The 18,465-nt window shown below is 47.7% G+C and overlaps 1 protein-coding gene across 6 annotated transcripts in view; it reads right to left on the bottom strand.

Annotated features, from left to right (window-relative positions):
• Nucleotides 1-18,465, bottom strand: part of NARS2 (asparaginyl-tRNA synthetase 2, mitochondrial) — a 221,125-nt gene that overhangs the window by 11,857 nt on the left and 190,803 nt on the right. For 5 of the 6 annotated variants that reach the window (XM_062639193.1, XM_062639188.1, XM_062639190.1 and 2 more), the window contains 5 exons: nucleotides 14,378-14,510; nucleotides 5,456-5,554; nucleotides 4,993-5,030; nucleotides 2,948-3,014; nucleotides 124-261 (listed from right to left, as the gene is read on the bottom strand). In XM_062639193.1, coding sequence (XP_062495177.1) covers nucleotides 124-261; nucleotides 2,948-3,014; nucleotides 4,993-5,030; nucleotides 5,456-5,554; nucleotides 14,378-14,510 — 475 coding nt within the window. The remainder of the gene's footprint in view (nucleotides 1-123; nucleotides 262-2,947; nucleotides 3,015-4,992; nucleotides 5,031-5,455; nucleotides 5,555-14,377; nucleotides 14,511-18,465) is intronic. The other variant, XM_062639189.1, reaches the window with a different exon arrangement.

The raw sequence follows: 18,465 nt of genomic DNA on the forward strand, positions 1-18,465 counted from the left end.
GGAGAGGATCACCTGATGGTCATATCTTATATTCAACTTGCATGCATGCATGTATCTACCTATCTATAGGCTAAGACACATGCCTAGCCAAAGAAGCATTGGAAGTGTGACCCACAGACTCACTGTGTGCTGAGGTCCATCTTCATTGTCCCGCATGTAGAAAGGTTTGAGGTCATATGGGTAGTTAATCACAAACACTGGAACCTCACCACAGTGCTTCACCAGGTACTTTTCATGCTCCGTCTGGAGGTCACAGCCCCACTGTAAAGACAGCAAAAGGGACTTGGGATCCTGCTCTGGTGCATCTTGCCTGTGGCAAGAGACCCAGCAAAATCCCTGTGTAGGAGAGACGTGCAGCTCTGAATAACATGAAACAAAGCACAGCAACTTCTCACACAGGCCATCTGTTAAGCAGCATTTCATGAGTTTTAAGGCAGAGTAAAGCAATGAAAAGATCATGGTCTGACTTTCACAGAACAGGGACAGATCATCCCTGCATCAAGCCCAAGCATTTAATATCAAACCCCAACCAAACAGAAAATAAACCCCAAAAACACACTCCACACACCTCAAGGGGAATAGGCACCTATCCAAAGTCAGCTTGCTCAAGCCAGCAACACAGCCTTATTTTAGTATTACCGTTGGTGTATAGGAAGCAGCTTTGCTAGGCTGACCGCTCTCTTCCCCGCTGGGTCCTGTTACATGCTACATTAATTCTCACTTAAGAAAACCCAGCATCCCATTAACCAATTCTCTGCTATCAGAAACCATGGACATTTGCAATGCCCTTCACATCTCCTTACTTCCAGTGATGTTATAAATTCTGTGGCTTTTGACTAGAGACCATTATAGGATGTGCACAGAATACCAGGGGAGTGGAGAGGGAAGAGGGGAACAGACATTCTGCAGACTCCTTATCTGAACTATGTTTGCTGTCTCAGACCAAGGCAGTACAGACAGAGGATTTAGCGACATCAATTTGATGGATGGACCACTCGGTGGATAAAGAACTGGCTGGATGGCTACACACAGAGTTGTGGTCAATGGCTCAATGTCCAGCTGGAGGCCAGTAATGAGTGGTGTCCCTCAGGGATCGGTGTTGGGACCGGTCTTGTTCAACATCTTCATTGCTGACATGGACAGTGGGATTGAGCGTGCCCTCAGCAAGTTTGCCGATGACACCGAGCTGTGTGGTTCGGTTGATACGCTGGAGGGAAGGAATGCCATCCAGAGGGACCTTGACACACTTGTGAGGTGGGCTGATGCCAACCTCATGAAATTTAACCCTGCCAAGTACAAGGTCCTACACCTGGCTCGGAGCAATCCCAGGCACAGCTGCAGGTTGGGCAGAGAAGAGATTCAGAGCAGCCCAAGGAGAAGGACTTGGGGGTGTTGGTTGATGAGAAAATGAACATGAGCCGGCTTCAGTGTGTGCTTGCAGCCCAGAAAGCAACCGTATCCTGGGCTGCATCAAAGGGAGTGTGACCAGCAGGTCGAAGGAGGTGATACTGCCCCTCTGCTCTGCTCTCCTCTCGTGAGACCTCACCTGCAGCACTGTGTGCAGTTCTGGTGTCCTCAACATAAAAAGGACATGGAACTGTTGGAACAAGTCCAGAGGAGGCCACGAGGATAATCAGGGGACTGGAGCAGCTCCTGTATGGAGACAGGCTGAGGAAGTTGGAGCTGTTCAGCCTGGAAAAGAGAAGCTGCATGGAGACCTCATAGCAGCCTTCCAGTATCTGAAGGGGCCTATAGGGATGCTGGGGAGGGACTCTTCATTAGGGACTGTAGTGATAGGACAAGGGGTAACGGGTTCAAACTTAAACAGGGGAAGTTTAGATTGGATATAAGAAGGAAATTCTTTCCTGTTAGGGTGGTGAGGCACTGGAATGGGTTGCCCAGGGACGTTGTGAATGCTCCATCCCTGGCAGTGTTCAAGGCCAGGTTGGACAGAGCCTTGGGTGATATGATTTAGCATAAGGTGTCCCTGCCCATGGCTGGGGGGTTGGAACTAGATGATCTTAAGGTTCTTTCCAACCCTAATGATTCGATGATTCTATGATTTGAGGTTCTACACCCACTTGTACACAGAGACGAGACAGTTACCCACGGACTACGAAGGTGGCTTCAGCCCAGAGCGTTATCTTCCTCAAAGCATCAGACTGAGATGAAGATAAATCAGTATACATGAGATGCATGCTCTCCCTACTGCTCTATGTGTATGAAATTGGGTAAAACACAAGTTTTAGAAAACCACAGAGTCACAGACTTGTTGGTGTTGGAAGGGACCTTAAAGCTCCTCCAGTTCCAACCCCCTGCCACAGGCAGGGACACCTTCCACTAGAGCAGCTTGCTCCAAGTCCTGTCCAACCTGGCCTTGAACACTGACAGGGATGAGGCATAATACCATAACCTAAGAGTATTAAGAACAGTAGCATATGATTTTTTTTCCCAGTCAACATCCATGTGTTGGAAAGTCAATGGATTCCCTTTACTTACATCTTGATTACATGCAATTTTTACATGGTTTTGGTTTATTAGTCCTTGTCAAACTTGTGGTGCTCTCCTAATATTATTCCTTTACTTGATGACTATTGCAGCATCTCTCCTTAGATGATTGCTGCTGAATCCACAACACACTCAGCACTACTCACATGCAAGAACATGAAGCACCTCTGCTAAAGTCTTGGTCCTTGAACAGCAAACTCATCACTTCCTTCCCTGCATGCTCCATGTTCTCCTGCTACAGATCTCACTCCTTACATTGTTCCCATTGCAACCCTAAAGGGCAAAAGTGATACCTGGGTTGCAAGTGTTCAAACACCCCTTGGAGGGAGGTATGTTACTGTATGAAGTTAACACTTGTGGTATTAGAATAAAAGCAGAGCTATGAAGTTCAGGCTGGTTGTGAGCAGGCACAGGGACAAACCACCAGGGAACCACCTACCTCTGGCTTGAAAGTGAACGCTTGAGAAGCCTGCTTCAGAATTTCCACTGCTTTGCTGTAGGAAATGCTGCAGAGGAGGAAAAAAAAAGTCTTTAAGATAACTATGAGAGGAATAACAAAGTTTTCTGGCTAAGAGCCGCGCTGGAAAATGAAGGAGGCATTTCCTCCCCCCCCCACCATGCCAACTTGTGCTGTGATGTCAGACTTCCCAGCAACGCTTCCCTGGATAGAAACCAAACCCCATTTTATATGGCAAAGAAGGCTGTTTTCCTGTGCTACATGCAGGGCAGGAAGTGCCAAGCTCTCCAGATACTTTTGCTTTATTGCGATGTTGCATTTGAGTCAGAAGTGAGCTCTGCAGAGAATTGCTTCTTAGAAACTGGTGGAAAACATTTCCTCATTGGTATGGCTCCAACAACACCGCTCTCCTGTTCAGGATGGTGTTAGGCAAAAATAACAGCCCAGAGTGCAAAGGGCTTGGAGCTCAAACATTTTCACTTTACTTTGCGAAGATCTTGACATTTATCTCAGGCTGGAAGGGAGGAAAAAGTGCTTTACAATGAGGGTGGTAAAACACTGGCACAGGTTGCCCAGAGGGGTGGTGGATGTGCCACCCTTGGAGACGCTTAAAGCCAAGCTGGATGTGAGCAACCTGATCTAGTTGAAGATGTCCCTGCTCATTGCAGGGGATTGGAACTGGATGGGCTTTAAAGGTCCCTTCCAACCCAAACTATTCTATGATTCCATGATTTGCAGCAATGTTTCTCTTCTCCTCTGACTCATCTGAGAGTGGATTCTCCACCAGCTCCCACCAGAACAGAATAACAGCATCATGGCAGAGCAAACAGAGAAAGTGCAGTGGAAGATGCTGCAGGTTTGACAACTGGAAATCAAGACTCAGTGGAAGACACTTTTGCTGACACGTTTTCCATGTACCAAGCAAATGTTGTGGGCAGAGTGAAGAAAGAATAACCTGATCCCTATGATTTGATCTCTCTGTATCACTGGCTAAATCGCATTATAAACCAAATTCCCTAAGGGGCACAAGCTCCTTACACCCGGCTACGAGGTTTCACTAATACAGGGAAGGCTTCTGGTGGAAATACCTGAAGAAGAAATCTATTCCTCCATGTGTTTGGGTTATGTGAGGCCATGGTCCAGGTGAGGTATAGCACTGGCAGAGGTTCAATGCATGTAACTGATGTGTATAAGCCAGGAATGCCCCTGCCAGCAGATGATGAAGAGGGAAACAGAGAGGGAGAAAGAGATGGGCTGAGTCACTCTTTTTTCCCTTGGACCATGGGAGAAGCTGAGTGCAACTCTGTCCTCTTGGGAATACAGCTTAGGTTCAAAGAGAGAAGGACTGAGATGGGGAGAGACTGACTTCACTGAGGTCTCCCACAGTGCTTAATGCAGGCACGAGGCACAGGGAGGATCTATCATCATTGTATTGCCCAAGGGTGGCTGTAGCTTAACAGGAAAACCAGTGCTGGGCTGAGCAGCCCTACAGTGCTCTGGGCCATGGAGAGCATCACTATTTGAAGAGACAGGCAAGAAAGTGTAGGGAAGGAGACGTATTCTTGGGGGCCAAGGAGAGAAATCAAAACCCTTCAGTTCTTTAGCACACAGGGAACTGGGAAAAGGAGCTGCACAAGCAACTGGAAATAGAAAACTAACTGGGATGTTACAACAGCAAACAATAGCTTCATAAAAAGGGAGCCACTGGAGTGGTAGCTTGAAGAAAGGCAGAGCACCAAAGCCAAACCCAAGCAGGGCAGTGAGGAAAGCACTGTGCAGGTACATGCTGGAAGGAAGATATCCATATAGAACAAGGATCTTCCCCAGGGAAGCCAAAGCCAAAGGCCAGCAGATTCAGATGCCAGTCTCATGCAGTACAGTACAAAGGGAACAGCAATTCATGCTCTTTTGGAGACATCACAATAACCCAGAAGTCATTGAGCTGGGAAAGGAAAAGGACATGCACAAAATAGGAACTCTTCCCCCAAAAGCCCTCTTCCAGATCACTTTGAAACACAAGTACTTACATTACAAATCTCTTCTTCAGCATTTGTTCCAACCTGCCCTTGGTCAAAACAAGAGAAAATGAAAATGTAAAGCTACTCTTAAGGGTTCAAGGAACCAGAGGAAACTCAGAAAAGCACCTCCTTCTAAGTTTTAATGTGCAAGTCTGCATTGACATCTAAATACGGGCCAAAATCCCAGCTATTCAGTGCTTAAAGGGTACCACATTACAGCAGCTGATGATTCAGAGGTTGGATGATGTGACAGCGACAGTTCTGCCACATGAGCTACCAGCTATAGAAAGTTCTGTGTCCTCCCTCTGTTGTCCTGAACACTCACTCAGCCTCAAGACTGACCTGTAGCTCCTCATAGTTTGTTAACATGGGACAACACAGGAATAAAAATAATAACAACAAAATTAAGCCCCCTATAGTAAAAAGCCCCCCAAACGCATAAATTGCAGCTCTTTCCTGTCACATTTATTACCTTCTGGCCAGGAGCTATGTGTTTATGAAACAGCTCAACATCATGAGGGCATTTGGAGAGCACAGTGCTTGTTACAGTCTTGAAAAGATCTTCCATAACCTAATAGAGAAAACAGGAGGGCATGAAAAATTAACACCGCTTAAATGACCCAGGCTATAAATAAAACACAGTGCACATCAGCCAAAGGGTAGGGAAGGAGCTTCTGTCCTTCTGCATGGTCAGACTGCACAACAGGATTGCTCAGTAGCTGAAGAGGACTGGAACCTGTATTTCTGCTGTCTGTTTAGGGCTTCAGTGCCTGCTGATGGCCTCAGTACCTTCAGTATGATACCTCCAGTGAAAAAGGCACAGCTAAAGTGTTCAAGCAGCAGCCCTGGGCAGCCACAAACACCCACTTCGCAACCATTTGTGGTGACCGGTCTCAGATTAATTATTAGTGAGGTGCCTGTTCTGTAATGAGCAGTTCTGGGTTTGTGCTTTGTTGTTAGAAGAGGCAGAACTGAAGGAAAGGCATACTTGGAGCACTGTGTGCAGCTCCGGTGTCCTTAACATAAAAAGGACATGGAGCTGTTGGAGCAAGACCAGAGCAGGCCACGAGGATGATCAGGGGCTGGAGCACCTCCTGTATGGAGACAGGCTGAGAAAGTTGGGGCTGTTGAGCCTGGAGAAGAGAAGCTGCGTGGAGACCTCAGAGCAGCTTCCAGTGTCTGAAGGGGGCTACAAGGATGCTGGGGAGGGACTCTTCATTAGGGACTGTAGTGATGGGACAAGGGGTGATGGGTTCAAACTGAAACAGGGGAAGTTCAGGTTGGAGATAAGGAAGAAGTTCTTTACTGGGAGGGTGCTGAGGGGCTGGCACAGGGTGCCAAAGAAGTGGTAAATGCTCCATCCCTGGTGGTGTTCTAGGCCAGGTTGGGCAGAGCCTTGGGTGACATGGTCTAGTGTGAGGCACCCCTGCCCATGCAGGGGGGTTGGAACTACATGACATTAAGGCTCCTTCCAGCCAAAACCAGTCTGTGATTCTGTGAAACGTGCACTGTGTAGAGCCAACCCATCAAACAGATCCCAGCTAGAGACACTGCTCAGTAAGAGCAAAGCAAAGAGAACATGTGATGAGGAGAGAGCTAAAGCAGAGGACAGCAATGCAGGGAGGTTTGAGAAGCTAAAATAGATGTGGTTTCATTTCCCTAAACCCATGTGACTTAACTAAATGCCATTATCATCCAATTTGCATACACTTGTCCAGTAAAACGGGCTTCACCCATGGAAAAATCAAAATGCCATTTTGGTTCTGACCAAGAAAAGCCCCCATGTGGGATGCTGTGGCATTTTGATCAACTCTGAGAGTGATCTTCTCTTTTGGATAAGCAAAGCTGACCATCCACGACACTTGCTGTTGCGCAGGTTAAGAGTTCCCATGGCTCCTCACAGCCCTACACCTGCACGAAGAGTCAGCTGGTACCTGTGTAGTACTGATGATCCCAACTCTTCTTCAAAATCACCATCCCTATTCTTATCGCCTTAAGAAACAGAGCCATGCAACCGGGCTGCACATCTCCACCTGGGATAGGACCGGGTTCTTCCCACCTCTGAAAGTCTTGGTACATTCCTGGCTTTTATTGTGAGCATCTTTAGTTGTAGAGTGGAGAGAAGTGAAGTATCCACTGATGATATCTAAGTGAGTAGCAGTCCGTAGACACAGCAAAGCCCAGGGGAGACTAACTGTGACAAGACAAACCTGATGTTCAGTCAGCAGACCTGAGCACCAGATCTTAGAGGGTAAGAGGAACAAAAGGCACAGAAAAGAAGAAGCTGGGCTATTGACATAGCCAAGATGAGATTTCAGGCACATTATTCAAACTCTCACGCTTAGAAGAACATCCTTCATCACCTGAACAACCTCTGCATCCCATCAGCCCAGAAGAGCTGGTAAACCCATTCTGACTCCTCTGGAGCCAAACTCAGCATCTAGACTCCTGGATCAACGTGGGCCCTCAAGATCCGAATAAAGGAACAGCATTACCATATGCAGATGAAGAGTTTTCCCCCTCCTGGTACTCAAAACACAGAGGAAATGAAAAGCCAGCATTCCTGCTGCTGAGTAGCAAATAACCAACCAGGCAGCTTTGAACTTTCTTCAAAGTAGCAAGGAAAAGGCTTATGCAAATGAAATTAGAAAACTTCTTGGCATTTCATCTGGTTTCACCAGGCAGAGACAAAGGGATTTTACATGAAGCTTCCTCTTTCTAGCAAATGAAAGTATCATCTGGTTTCAGAAGAGCATGTTGTTTAATTAGCACTTCTTTTCCTCGCTGTGCGATAAAGTAACAGTTAGGTTCCCACAGCATTCCACATGAGCAGCTTCCTCCTGTGGAAAAAAGAGGTGGGTGGGATGGGAAAAACAATCTGAGGAACATTTCCAGGTTTGAAATGGAGGTTTTTATCCTGGCAAAAGAGACAGACGTGTGGGTCATGCGTTGGTCTCCTCGCTGCTCTTAGCTCTTATTCATGCCAAATGTGCATTAGGCATGAACAGGGGAGGGGGAAAAGAAAGGGAGGGGGGCGAAAGCTGTTGAACTGAGAAGTTCTGGCTTTGAGCATAATGAAGGACTGGAGAACAGGCTATATATGAAAATGAGTGGGGAAACATAAGCACTGCCCCGCTGGTTTGAGGGAAGACATGAGCTGGAGATAAAGGCAAAGTAATTGGTTTGAATATATCCTGAAAGAAACATGGGACTATAGTGACAGGACAGGGGGTAATGGGTTCAAACTTAAACAGGGGAGATTTAGGTTGGATGTAAGGCAGAAGCTCTTCCTGTGAAAGTGCTGAGGCGCTGGCACAAGGTGCCCAGAGAAGCTGTGGCTGCCCCATCCCTGGCAGTGTTCAAGGCCAGGTTGGACACAGGGGCTTGGAGCAAGCTGCTCTAGTGGAAGGGGTCCCTGCCCATGGCAGGGGTTGGAACTGGATGAGCTTTAAGGTCGCTTAAAGCCAAACCAGTCTGAGATTCTATGCTTGGTAAATGACTTAGGGAAAAAGCCATTAGAATCACAGCAAGTAGCTCATCCCAGAGCTGGGACTACTGATGCCCAGAAGCCCATTAACATGGGTGCTTCATAATGGGAATGTATAAGTTGTGCTGGTAGGAGGGCAGGGAAGGAGGACAGAGATGTTCCCCCTTCTCCCTCCCAGCCTATCTCTCTTCACCTTTCAAAGCAGTTCAGCAGTATCAATCCTGGCTTTCCCTGATGTTGCTGTGGAACTTAATGGTTAACCATTCAGTTTTGATGAGGAGCAGCTCCCAGCTGTATTGTTTAATGTTAACTTGGATCTTCTGATATTGCAACTTATCCTCTTCCCAAATATAATTATAACCAGAGCTGAAACAGAGGAAGTCGTCCAAAAACCAGCACTAAACATCAGCAGCTGCAATTGAAGGTGCTGTGCACTACAAGAAGGGCTCAAATCACCATCTTTATTGCACAAGACACTTTCAGGAAACTCTCAAGAGCAGCCAGTAGAATTTGTGTTGTTGCATTTACCTGGGCCATGCATGTGGATGCAGTGTAGATCACAGGGTATTTACATATGAAACATTCACCAAGTGGACCACTATTTCTTGCCTTCATGCTTGCTCACACACACCGTATGTGTGTGCACATATACACGCAAATACACAGAGGGGAGATTTGCATCTCATCTTGGTCATGAAGTCTCCTCTCTCAGCTATATAACACCTCAGGACCCACTCAGGAGAGATGCTGTTGTTATAGAATCACAGAATGGTTTGGGTTGGAAGGGACCTTAAAGCTCAACCAGTTCCAACCCCTGCCACGGGCAGGGACACCTTCCACTAGAGCAGCTTGCTCCAAGCCCCTGTGTCCAACCTGGCCTTGAATACTGCCAGGGATGGGGCAGCCAGAGCTTCTCTGGGCACCCTGTGCCAGCGCCTCAGCACCCTCACAGGGAAGAGCTTCTGCCTAAGAGCTCAGCTCAGTCTCCCCTCGGGCAGGTTAAAGCCATTCCCCTTGGCCTGTCCCTACAGGCCCTTGTCCCAAGCCCCTCTCCAGCTTTCCTGCAGCCCCTTTAGGCACTGGAGCTGCTCTCAGGTCTCCCCTTCAGGAGCCTTCTCTTCTCCAGGCTGACCCAGCCCAGCTCTCTCAGCCTGGCTCCAGAGCAGAGCTGCTCCAACCCTCGCAGCATCTTTGTAGAATGGGTCCAGTTTGTATGGAAATCTCTGGATTCACTGGAGCCATTGCTCCTCCAGTCTTGAACTGAAAGTCCAAGGTCTCCACACTCATCTGTCCTCTGAGATGCCTGCTGCCTCCCTCTCCTCCTCTCTTCAGTGCTGTGTCTTGTAGCTGTATTTATAGATTGTCATCTTCTGTTCTTCATTCTGCTGTCTTGGCAGTGGCATTGGATTTAAAGGATCCCACTTCACTCATGACACTAATGGGGTCTCAAAGAGGCCATACATGCAGTCATTATTGAATTCAAACACACATACAAACCCATGTTAAAATCCACATTATTTAGGCTGTAAAATTAGGACATGCCAGAAGGAAGTTTTCCTGTGGGAGTGTACGGATAGCGTTAGTCTTCCTTGACAAGGTCACATCCTAGCAGCACTGTCTCTTTAAGAGATGGACAACACATCTCTTTAAGATGAAGAACACAATTTAACACACAGTATTTGAGCTCTGTCCTGAAGGCAGAAGTATTGTCTTCCACTGGTTATGCACTTCATCAAAATTAGTCTGCTGTCATTACAGCCCAGTGACATGGAGCATTATTACCTCCATTTACAGAAGGGATTCGAGGCATGAAATGAAGTCGGCAGTAGTGCCGAACCTGGGTGTCTGTTTCAGGCCACCTCAGATCTGAAACACGGGTGTGGGTTGATTCCCAAAGCAGTTTGTGCTCCGAGTATTTTCTGTCTTCAGTGCCAAGGCAAAGGCAGCTGGGCAAATCTGACTGGAGACTCCAGGGAACAAACAGTGGTAAGCACGTGGAAAGGATATGCTGCGAGTGCCTTGCACAGGGCTCTATAGGGACATCTGGGTATCTGCAGGGCTACAGGTTCCTTCTATGAAGTGGCATCCAGCAGCCACAGCTGAGACTCTCTGTTCCCTAACCTCCATCAGCATTTATTGTTCAGCTTCAATGGCCTGTGAAGGAGTGGTCTGACAGACAAGACTCTCCTTTTCATGACAAGAGTCCATTTTACAAGGGCCTGTAGGGCCAGCCCAAGGGGAATGGCTTTAACCTGCCCGAGGGGAGACTGAGATGAGCTCTTAGGTAGAAGCTCTTCCCTGTGAGGGTGCTGAGGCGCTGGCACAGGGTGCCCAGAGAAGCTGTGGCTGCCCCATCCCTGGCAGTGTTCAAGGCCAGGTTGGACACAGGGGCTTGGAGCAAGCTGCTCTAGTGGAAGGGGTCCCTGCCCATGGCAGGGGTTGGAGCTGGATGAGCTTTAAGGTCCCTTCCAATCCAAACCATTCTATGATTCTATGATACTGTCTTAACTTGATCTTTGTGAAACTCCCTTCTCCTTCTCATCCAGTTTGAAAGAGAATCATAGAATAGTTTGGGTTGGAAAGGACCTTAAGATCACCCAGTTCCAACTCCCCTGCCATGGGCAGGGACACCTCACACTAAACCATGGCACCCAAGGCTTCGTCCAACCTGGCTTTTAACACCACCAGGGATGGAGCATTCACAACCTCCCTGGGCAACCCATTCCAGTGCCTCACCACCCTAACAGGAAAGAATTTCCTCCTTATATCTAATCTAAACTTCCCCTGTTTAAGTTTGAACCCGTTACTCCTTGTCCTATCACTACAGTCCCTAATGAAGAGTCCCTCCCCAGCATCCCTATAGGCCCCTTCAGATACTGGAAGGCTGCTCTGAGGTCTCCACGCAGCTTCTCTTCTCCAGGCTGAGCAGCTCCAACTTCCTCAGCCTGTCTCCATACAGGAGGTGCTCCAGTCCCCTGATCATCCTCGTGGCCCTTCTCTGGACTTGTTCCAACAGTTCCATGTCCTTTTTATGTTGAGGACACCAGAACTGCACACAATATTCCAGGTGAGGTCTCAGGAGAGCAGAGTAGAGGGGCTGGATCACCTCCTTCAACCTGCTGGTCACGCTCCTTTTGATGCAGCCCAGGATACGGTTGCTTTCTGGGCTGCGAGCGCACACTGAAGCCGGCTCATGTTCATTTTCTCATCAACCAACACCCCCAAGTCCTTCTCCTTGGGCTGCTCTGAATCTCTTCTCTGCCCAACCTGTAGCTGTACCTGGGAATGCTCCAACCGAGGTGCAGGACCTTGCACTTGTCATGGTTAAACTTCATGAGATTGGCATCAGCCCACCTCACAATTGCGTCGACGTCCCTCTGGATGGCATTAAGTGCCTTAGAGGAACCTGACTCGACTATTCTGGAAGAGACCACAGAGGCCTCTTCTGAGATACACTCACATAAACCCTGTGCACTAAAGTAGTAACACTGTCACCCAGCCATGCAGGCTTGAGTACTACACTGAGCACATGGGACTTTCCACAGAAAGTATTGTGAAACCAGCACCATGAGAGTTTAAGCTCCTTTGTAGCTCTAAAACACATTTTGGCACAAAACACACATTTAGATTGCATGATCAAGACACATGAGACTTCACAGGAATTGTGCTACTAATTTAGGAATAACTGAGCACTATTCCAGGCTATTACGGTGGGGAAAAAAGACCGTTGATCCAAGATTCCAGGCCCTTTGCTCCCAAATACATGTAACTTTGTTATTAACTCTTCCTTTTCCTTTTATTTTGTAAGGAAACGGGTCTTTTGGAGCTTTGGCTGAGAGAAAGCTCTCAAGCCGGTGAATGGTAAACACGTACCTCTTTGCAGCAAGGCACTTCTTTCATGGTGTATAAGCACACACCTCACAATGAGCATTCCCAGCACACTGACTTGTTGCAGTTAAGAGGTATTCAGTGCAAATGTTGAATACCAGTTTTAAAACTCAAGTTTTAAACAATCCAGCTCTTATGGCAGGACAAAGTTCAGATGCTCACCCTGGCCAAGAGCCCCTGAGGGTGCTCTACACTGAACAAAGAATATATAGATGACGGCAAACCAAGTGCCCAAGGGGCAGATCCATGAGAAAACAGTGAATTTAGGTCAGTGATGAGGGGAAAGAGAAACTTCAGTTTAAGGCTTTAGAGCAGCTGTCAGGTTTGTTTTGTTTTGAAGGAGAGATTGCCCAATGGTTTAAAAATAAGTGAAATGGGAACTCCACTTCTGCAAATGAGAACAGTACAGAAGTAAGCGTGTTGCAATGCAGGCTCGTTATGAGGAATACACAATTATGGCTCCTGGGAGGCTTTCTGCTATAGGGTAAGACTTTGGGACAGAGGGAAGAAGAGAAAGAGAAGAGCACAAGCAGAGACTTCACAAGATCTTTAGCAACAACAAAAGGCAAGCCAAGGAGGGAAGTTCCTCCTTTCCCTACAATAAAAGCCCTACACAGTCCAGAACAGTTCTCAAATCTGTGAATTGTCTGAACTGGCTATCTGTACTTTAAAAAGCCAAGAAATGAGGGTTCTCAGCACAAAAGTACAGATACACAGAAACACAGTACTGAAAGAGGGGAGACTGAGATGAGCTCTGAGGCAGAAGCTCTTCCCTGTGAGGGTGCTGAGGCGCTGGCACAGGGTGCCCAGAGAAGCTGTGGCTGCCCCATCCCTGGCAGTGTTCAAGGCCAGGTTGGACACAGGGGCTTGGAGCAAGCTGCTCTAGTGGAAGATGTGCCTGCCCATGGCAGGGGTTGGAACTGGATGAGCTTTAAGGTCTCTTCCAACACCAACAAGTCTGTGACTCTAAGATTCTACATCTTAATGATGTGCTCAAGGGCTCAAAGGGAAGATCCTGCTTATTATACCAGATAAAGGCAGTAAAGATTTCAATCAGTTCCTTATTACCTAGAGAAAGAGGGAGCTCAGGAAGCATAAACGCAGACTTATGCCATGCTCTAAAAATACACAAAGCTGTCCTGGAGAAAAGGTGAAAGAAAACAAAGAATGGGATGCTATGAATGACGGAGCAGAGATTCCCAGCAGGTCAGCGCACACAGCCCATTGCCATCTGGACACCCAAGATGCAGAAGCAGCACACACAAGGGATGGAGGATGTCAGCTCTGCTCAGGCCATACTGACTCAGCAGCCTGTATGTGATCCAGGCTGAAGAAACCAACACATGGATGTTACTTTTTACAGTGCCTCAGGTCTTTTTCTTTTTAAGGCTGTTTCTCCAGTAGCTCCCCATAGAGCTTATCTGATATATGAGAGCATGTGGACGTTTACTTACAAGTCCTATTGGGAACAAGCTGGCTTGTGCTGAGACTAGTACAATGCTTTAGCATCCATCGTGAGGTTAAACTGCAACCAAGAGGTCAATCCTGAAAAACCAAAAGCTGGCTGACTAAGGATTTCTTTCAGTCCTCTGCTAAAGCCACAGTGAAGAGTGTATGCCAGGAACTGCTGTTTCTGCTTCAGATTTCAATGCAGGTTTCAAGGAGCTCCTTCCAAGCACACCCAGGGACACACTGCATAGATACTGCTCACTCACTGGAGAGATGCTGCAGAGTTGGAAGGGGAGAGTGCCACTTTCATTAGCACATTTACACATTTCCTGGCAACACAGCCACCATGCAGCCTCCCATTCAGATGAGGTCTGTGTCTGCACCTATCCCCTTCCAAATTCCCTCTGTGGCTTCACTTCTGCTGAGCAAACCCTGATCCCCTGGGAAGTCTCTTTGCAACCTCTACATAAGGCGAAAGGAGCTACGACCTCAACTGAGGGCAGGAAACACAGCTCAGGGAGGAAGAAGCAGCTCTGGCACTGGTCCTGCACAGACACTTGGAGTGCTCACCTGCATGATGTCTTGAAGGCTCTCAGTGAAGGACAGCTCAGCTTCCACCATATAGAACTCTGCCAGATGCCGGCGACTCTGTGAGTTCTCCGCTCGGAACGTCGGGCCAAAGGTGAAGACACGGGTAAAAGCCCTGCAAGCAACAAGAAACAGGCAGGTCAGGCCCAGCACACAGGTGAGTCTGTTTATAAAGCCCTCAGGTTTCTCCCAGGAGACAGGAGCACTCATGTTTCTGTTTCATCTTTGACCAGTTTAATGGCACTGCTGGGTATGCTGCTGTTACGCTCCTTCATGCAGGGATGGAGAGGGGTTATTCACATGTCTCCACGACTCAGGGAGGTTGCACAAACCCTATTCAGCTTTCACTTAACACCATTCATGCTCAAAAAGCTTTTTGTAGCTGTGCAGGAATAAAAACTGCTGTTCTGCAGAACTACATCACTGGAGAAGCACCCAGACATCGCACCAACCGGGCTCCCCTTGCCCAGGTCCGGTTTTGGCTGCAAGGTCTGACCTTTATGGGTGCTGTGACATCCCAAAGCTCAGCAAACCAGAGAGGGTCCTGCTACTGGTGTTAGTACTGAGATGTGGCTGGGGAAGGCCCAAGGATGCATGCACGGTGTATGGCCTGCAGTCCCCCTCTAGTGGCAAGCCCAAAGCTTATTGCTGATAGAGCCTTCCAGCCTGGACTCCTTCCACACAACTCAAAATGCTTCAGCTAAAAGAGGCCCCTGCTGCAGAGATCACATCTGGGATATTATGTTATGCAGAAGCAACCAATGCATTTCCTATTATGAAGCTATTTCTCCAGCAGCCTTCTGGGGACTCTATTTAAACACATTCTCTCTTGTTCTGCAGCCACATCATGCTGTATTACACAGGATACAAAAAGCTTTCTTGACTCTCCACTTCCTTAGTAAGAAACCTTCCTATCAACAGCAACATGCCTTTCAAAGGTTTATTTTTGCTGTGGGGAAGCCACACTCCAAGCAATACCTTTTACACTGTGGGCTCTGAGCACTTGGGCTCCTGGACATCCTCAAGCCAGTGAGAGCTTCCCAAAGACAGTCAGCTGTGTTTCCTCTCATGCTGCACGGGAAGCAAACCAAGATGAGGGAGCGAGCTGCTTCACAAACCCCATGGACTGGGCAGCTGCTGCCTCTGGGTACATCTTTAACTTGACATTATTACAGTTGTAGAGAGCATGTAGGAGCAAAAGAACCTGATCAGTAGAGATTGAGCCTGCTCATGAAAGGCTGCGTGCTAATTGCTGGGGTTGGCATTTGACTTGCATCTTGCTCTGCAAGCTTTCAACTGAAAGAGGATGTTCACTGGAGTTTCTGCACAGGCTGATTTTGTACAACTGAAGTTTAAATAAACACCACTACAGAAAGCAGCATTTTCCCTTCACCCCTGATGGAGGCATCTACACCACAAATAAAGGAACACACACATTCAGCTTCTCTCATCTGTTCCCTCTTGTCACATGATGGTTAAAGGTTATGATCCAGAGACACAGAACTTTCTTTTCCCTTGGGTTTCTAGTAGTGAACACACCAGAGGAAAGTTCCAGGTCAAGCCTGAATACGTAGTGTGCCTCTTCCCCATGGGCTCTGCTTTCCCTGTCCAACAAACACATGTTCTGTCTCTGCTTTGTTCCAACACCTGCACTCATACATGACCACAGCACCTACGATGCTAACCACATTTAAGGCAAGTATCTTTCCTCGAGCATCATTTTCAGTTGCCTCTTTCCCCTCTGCTGCCCTTCTCTCTTGCTGGGATGTTGCTATAAACTTCTGCTGTCACTTGATCATCCTCCTTCAAGCTGCCCTTTGTAGTGTCTACAAAACCTCAGCAGTGTTTAGATAAGTGACGTACCAAGACTATTACTCACTGCACAGGTCAGTATTATCTCATCAGCTCCTTGTGCTCCCCCATCTGGAGCCATCTGTTGCCTTGGGTCACACAGAAGTGCATGTCCTTCCTCACAAGGCCTTTCTGGTTTGTTTTCCAGTTTTCCATGTTCCTACAGCACCTGGCACAACAAGGTCTTGGATGCAAAGCTTAAGAGCCTCAAATGCTATGGCAATACAAACAACAAACATGAACCAATGAGTCACTGGCCAAAATTGTTCAATATCACTTTTGCTTGCCAGGCCACAGAGGTCAGCCTGCAGTGGGAAACAGGAGATGCAGGTTCTCCTGCTACCTGTGCCCAGGTTTTAGGCTTTGCTGAAACATTTCAGTTTAGGGCTCTTCAGTTAAAGAATTTCCCCTAAATACATAACTAACAGTTGTGACTGAGCCAGGACTGGGCACAAGAGAAGAGCATGCTGTACAGCTTGCAATTGCTGAAGTACCCACTTGGGTCTGCTCGGTTTGATGTGCAGGGCTCTAAGGTCTCGCTGATAGGAAGTCCTTAAAGCAACACTTGAAAGCGTGCTACCAGCTGCCTCGCAGGAGATCCTGTCCCACAGAGCAACAGGATTCAGTGAGACACACGTTTCTCACAGTTCTTAGGAAAACTGGGGCTGCTCAGCCTGGAGAAGAGAAGCTGCATGGAGACCTCAGAGCAGCTTCCAGTGTCTGAAGGGGGCTACAGGGATGCTGGGGAGGGACTCTTCATCAGGCATTGTAGTGATAGGACAAGGAGTAACGGGTTAAAACCAAAACTGGGGAAGTTCAGGTTAGATAAAAGGAAGAAGCTCTTCCCTGTAAGGGTGCTGAGGTGCTGACACAGGGTGCCCAGAGAAGCTGTGGCTGCCCCATCCCTGGCAGTGTTCAAGGCCAGGATGGACACAGGGGCTTGGAGCAAGCTGCTCTAGTGGAAGGGGTCCCTGCCTGTGGCAGGGGGTTGGAACAGGCTGAGCTTTAAGGTCCCTTCCAACCCAAACCAGTCTGGGATTCTGGGATTCTGGGATTCTGGGATTCTATGATTCTCAGTGGCTGTCCAGGCATGGAATTGACAGTTCAGTGATGATAGGTTACAATGACAGATGAGAGCCTCCAGCAATGCTACTGTGCACACTTTGACCTGGTTCTTCTTTCCTACTGACTAACAGCCCAAGCACGATGACTAGTTATCTTCCAAGGGGCTTGATGACTGCAAGATATCCAAAAGTAATGAAAAATAAAGCCCTTATTGCTCCCAAGATGTCAACCATGGTCAAACGCTTCACAGTCACAGATCGATTTTGTGCGGCAAGAATAAAGCCTCTCTGTGCCCGAGATGGAGCTTTTGGGGAGGACAAGTGCAGAACAACTCTCATAGGAATTGATTTCAGTCTTTTCTCAGCAACAGGCATCCTGTGAGGACCAATCTTCTCTAACTTGTACATGGAGTACTACCTACGTGTACAAAACTGAACCATCAGCATCACAACTTCATGGGCTATCCCAAGGCGCTCAACAACAGCAAGGGTAAGGGCCCTGGGATAGCCTGTAGAGAACCTCACACCATTAGTGTAGGGCTGGATTTGGCTGGAAAGAAGAAAACAAACCCCAAACAAATAAAGCCCAAACCCACATCTACAGGGAGAGGAAGAACCATTCATTGCTCAGGGAAATCGTAAAGGGAAAAAGATAGATACAAATAACTGTGAGAACCTCACCATGATCCTGGGACCCTGGCAAAGAGAAACTAGCCAGATGTCATGCTGGCAAAGTGATCAAAGGAGGGCTGTAAATGCAAGTCATGTGGTCATGGCAGTGTAGCACTGATCAGAGGCCTGCACTTAACAGAAAGAGCTAAAAATACACACAGGCCCTGTTATCAACTCTAAGCATGAACAGTTAGGTTTCATCCAGGCATCACACACTGTTTACTGTCCTCTGCCATTCCAGACATCAAGCAAATGCATGCTACACAAATCCCACCCTTATTTGTAATTCATCTGCTATTAAAAAACATATCAGTGATTTGATATGCTTCTGTATCACACTGAGCATGTATAAACACATCAGAGAAGAGGGATGGGAGCTGACTCTGGCTCCGATTTCAACGTACTGAGGGCAAAAGCAGTGACTCTGTTCTGTGTGCATTCAGCACCTAGCACAATGGAGTCTCAGTCCAGGGCTGTGACTCT

The sequence above is a fragment of the Pezoporus occidentalis genome, unplaced genomic scaffold (genome assembly GCF_034315485.1).
Source record: "Pezoporus occidentalis ecotype Australia unplaced genomic scaffold, CSIRO_AGI_Poc_V1 ctg6, whole genome shotgun sequence".
In the NCBI taxonomy this organism is placed as follows: Eukaryota; Metazoa; Chordata; class Aves; order Psittaciformes; family Psittacidae; genus Pezoporus; species Pezoporus occidentalis.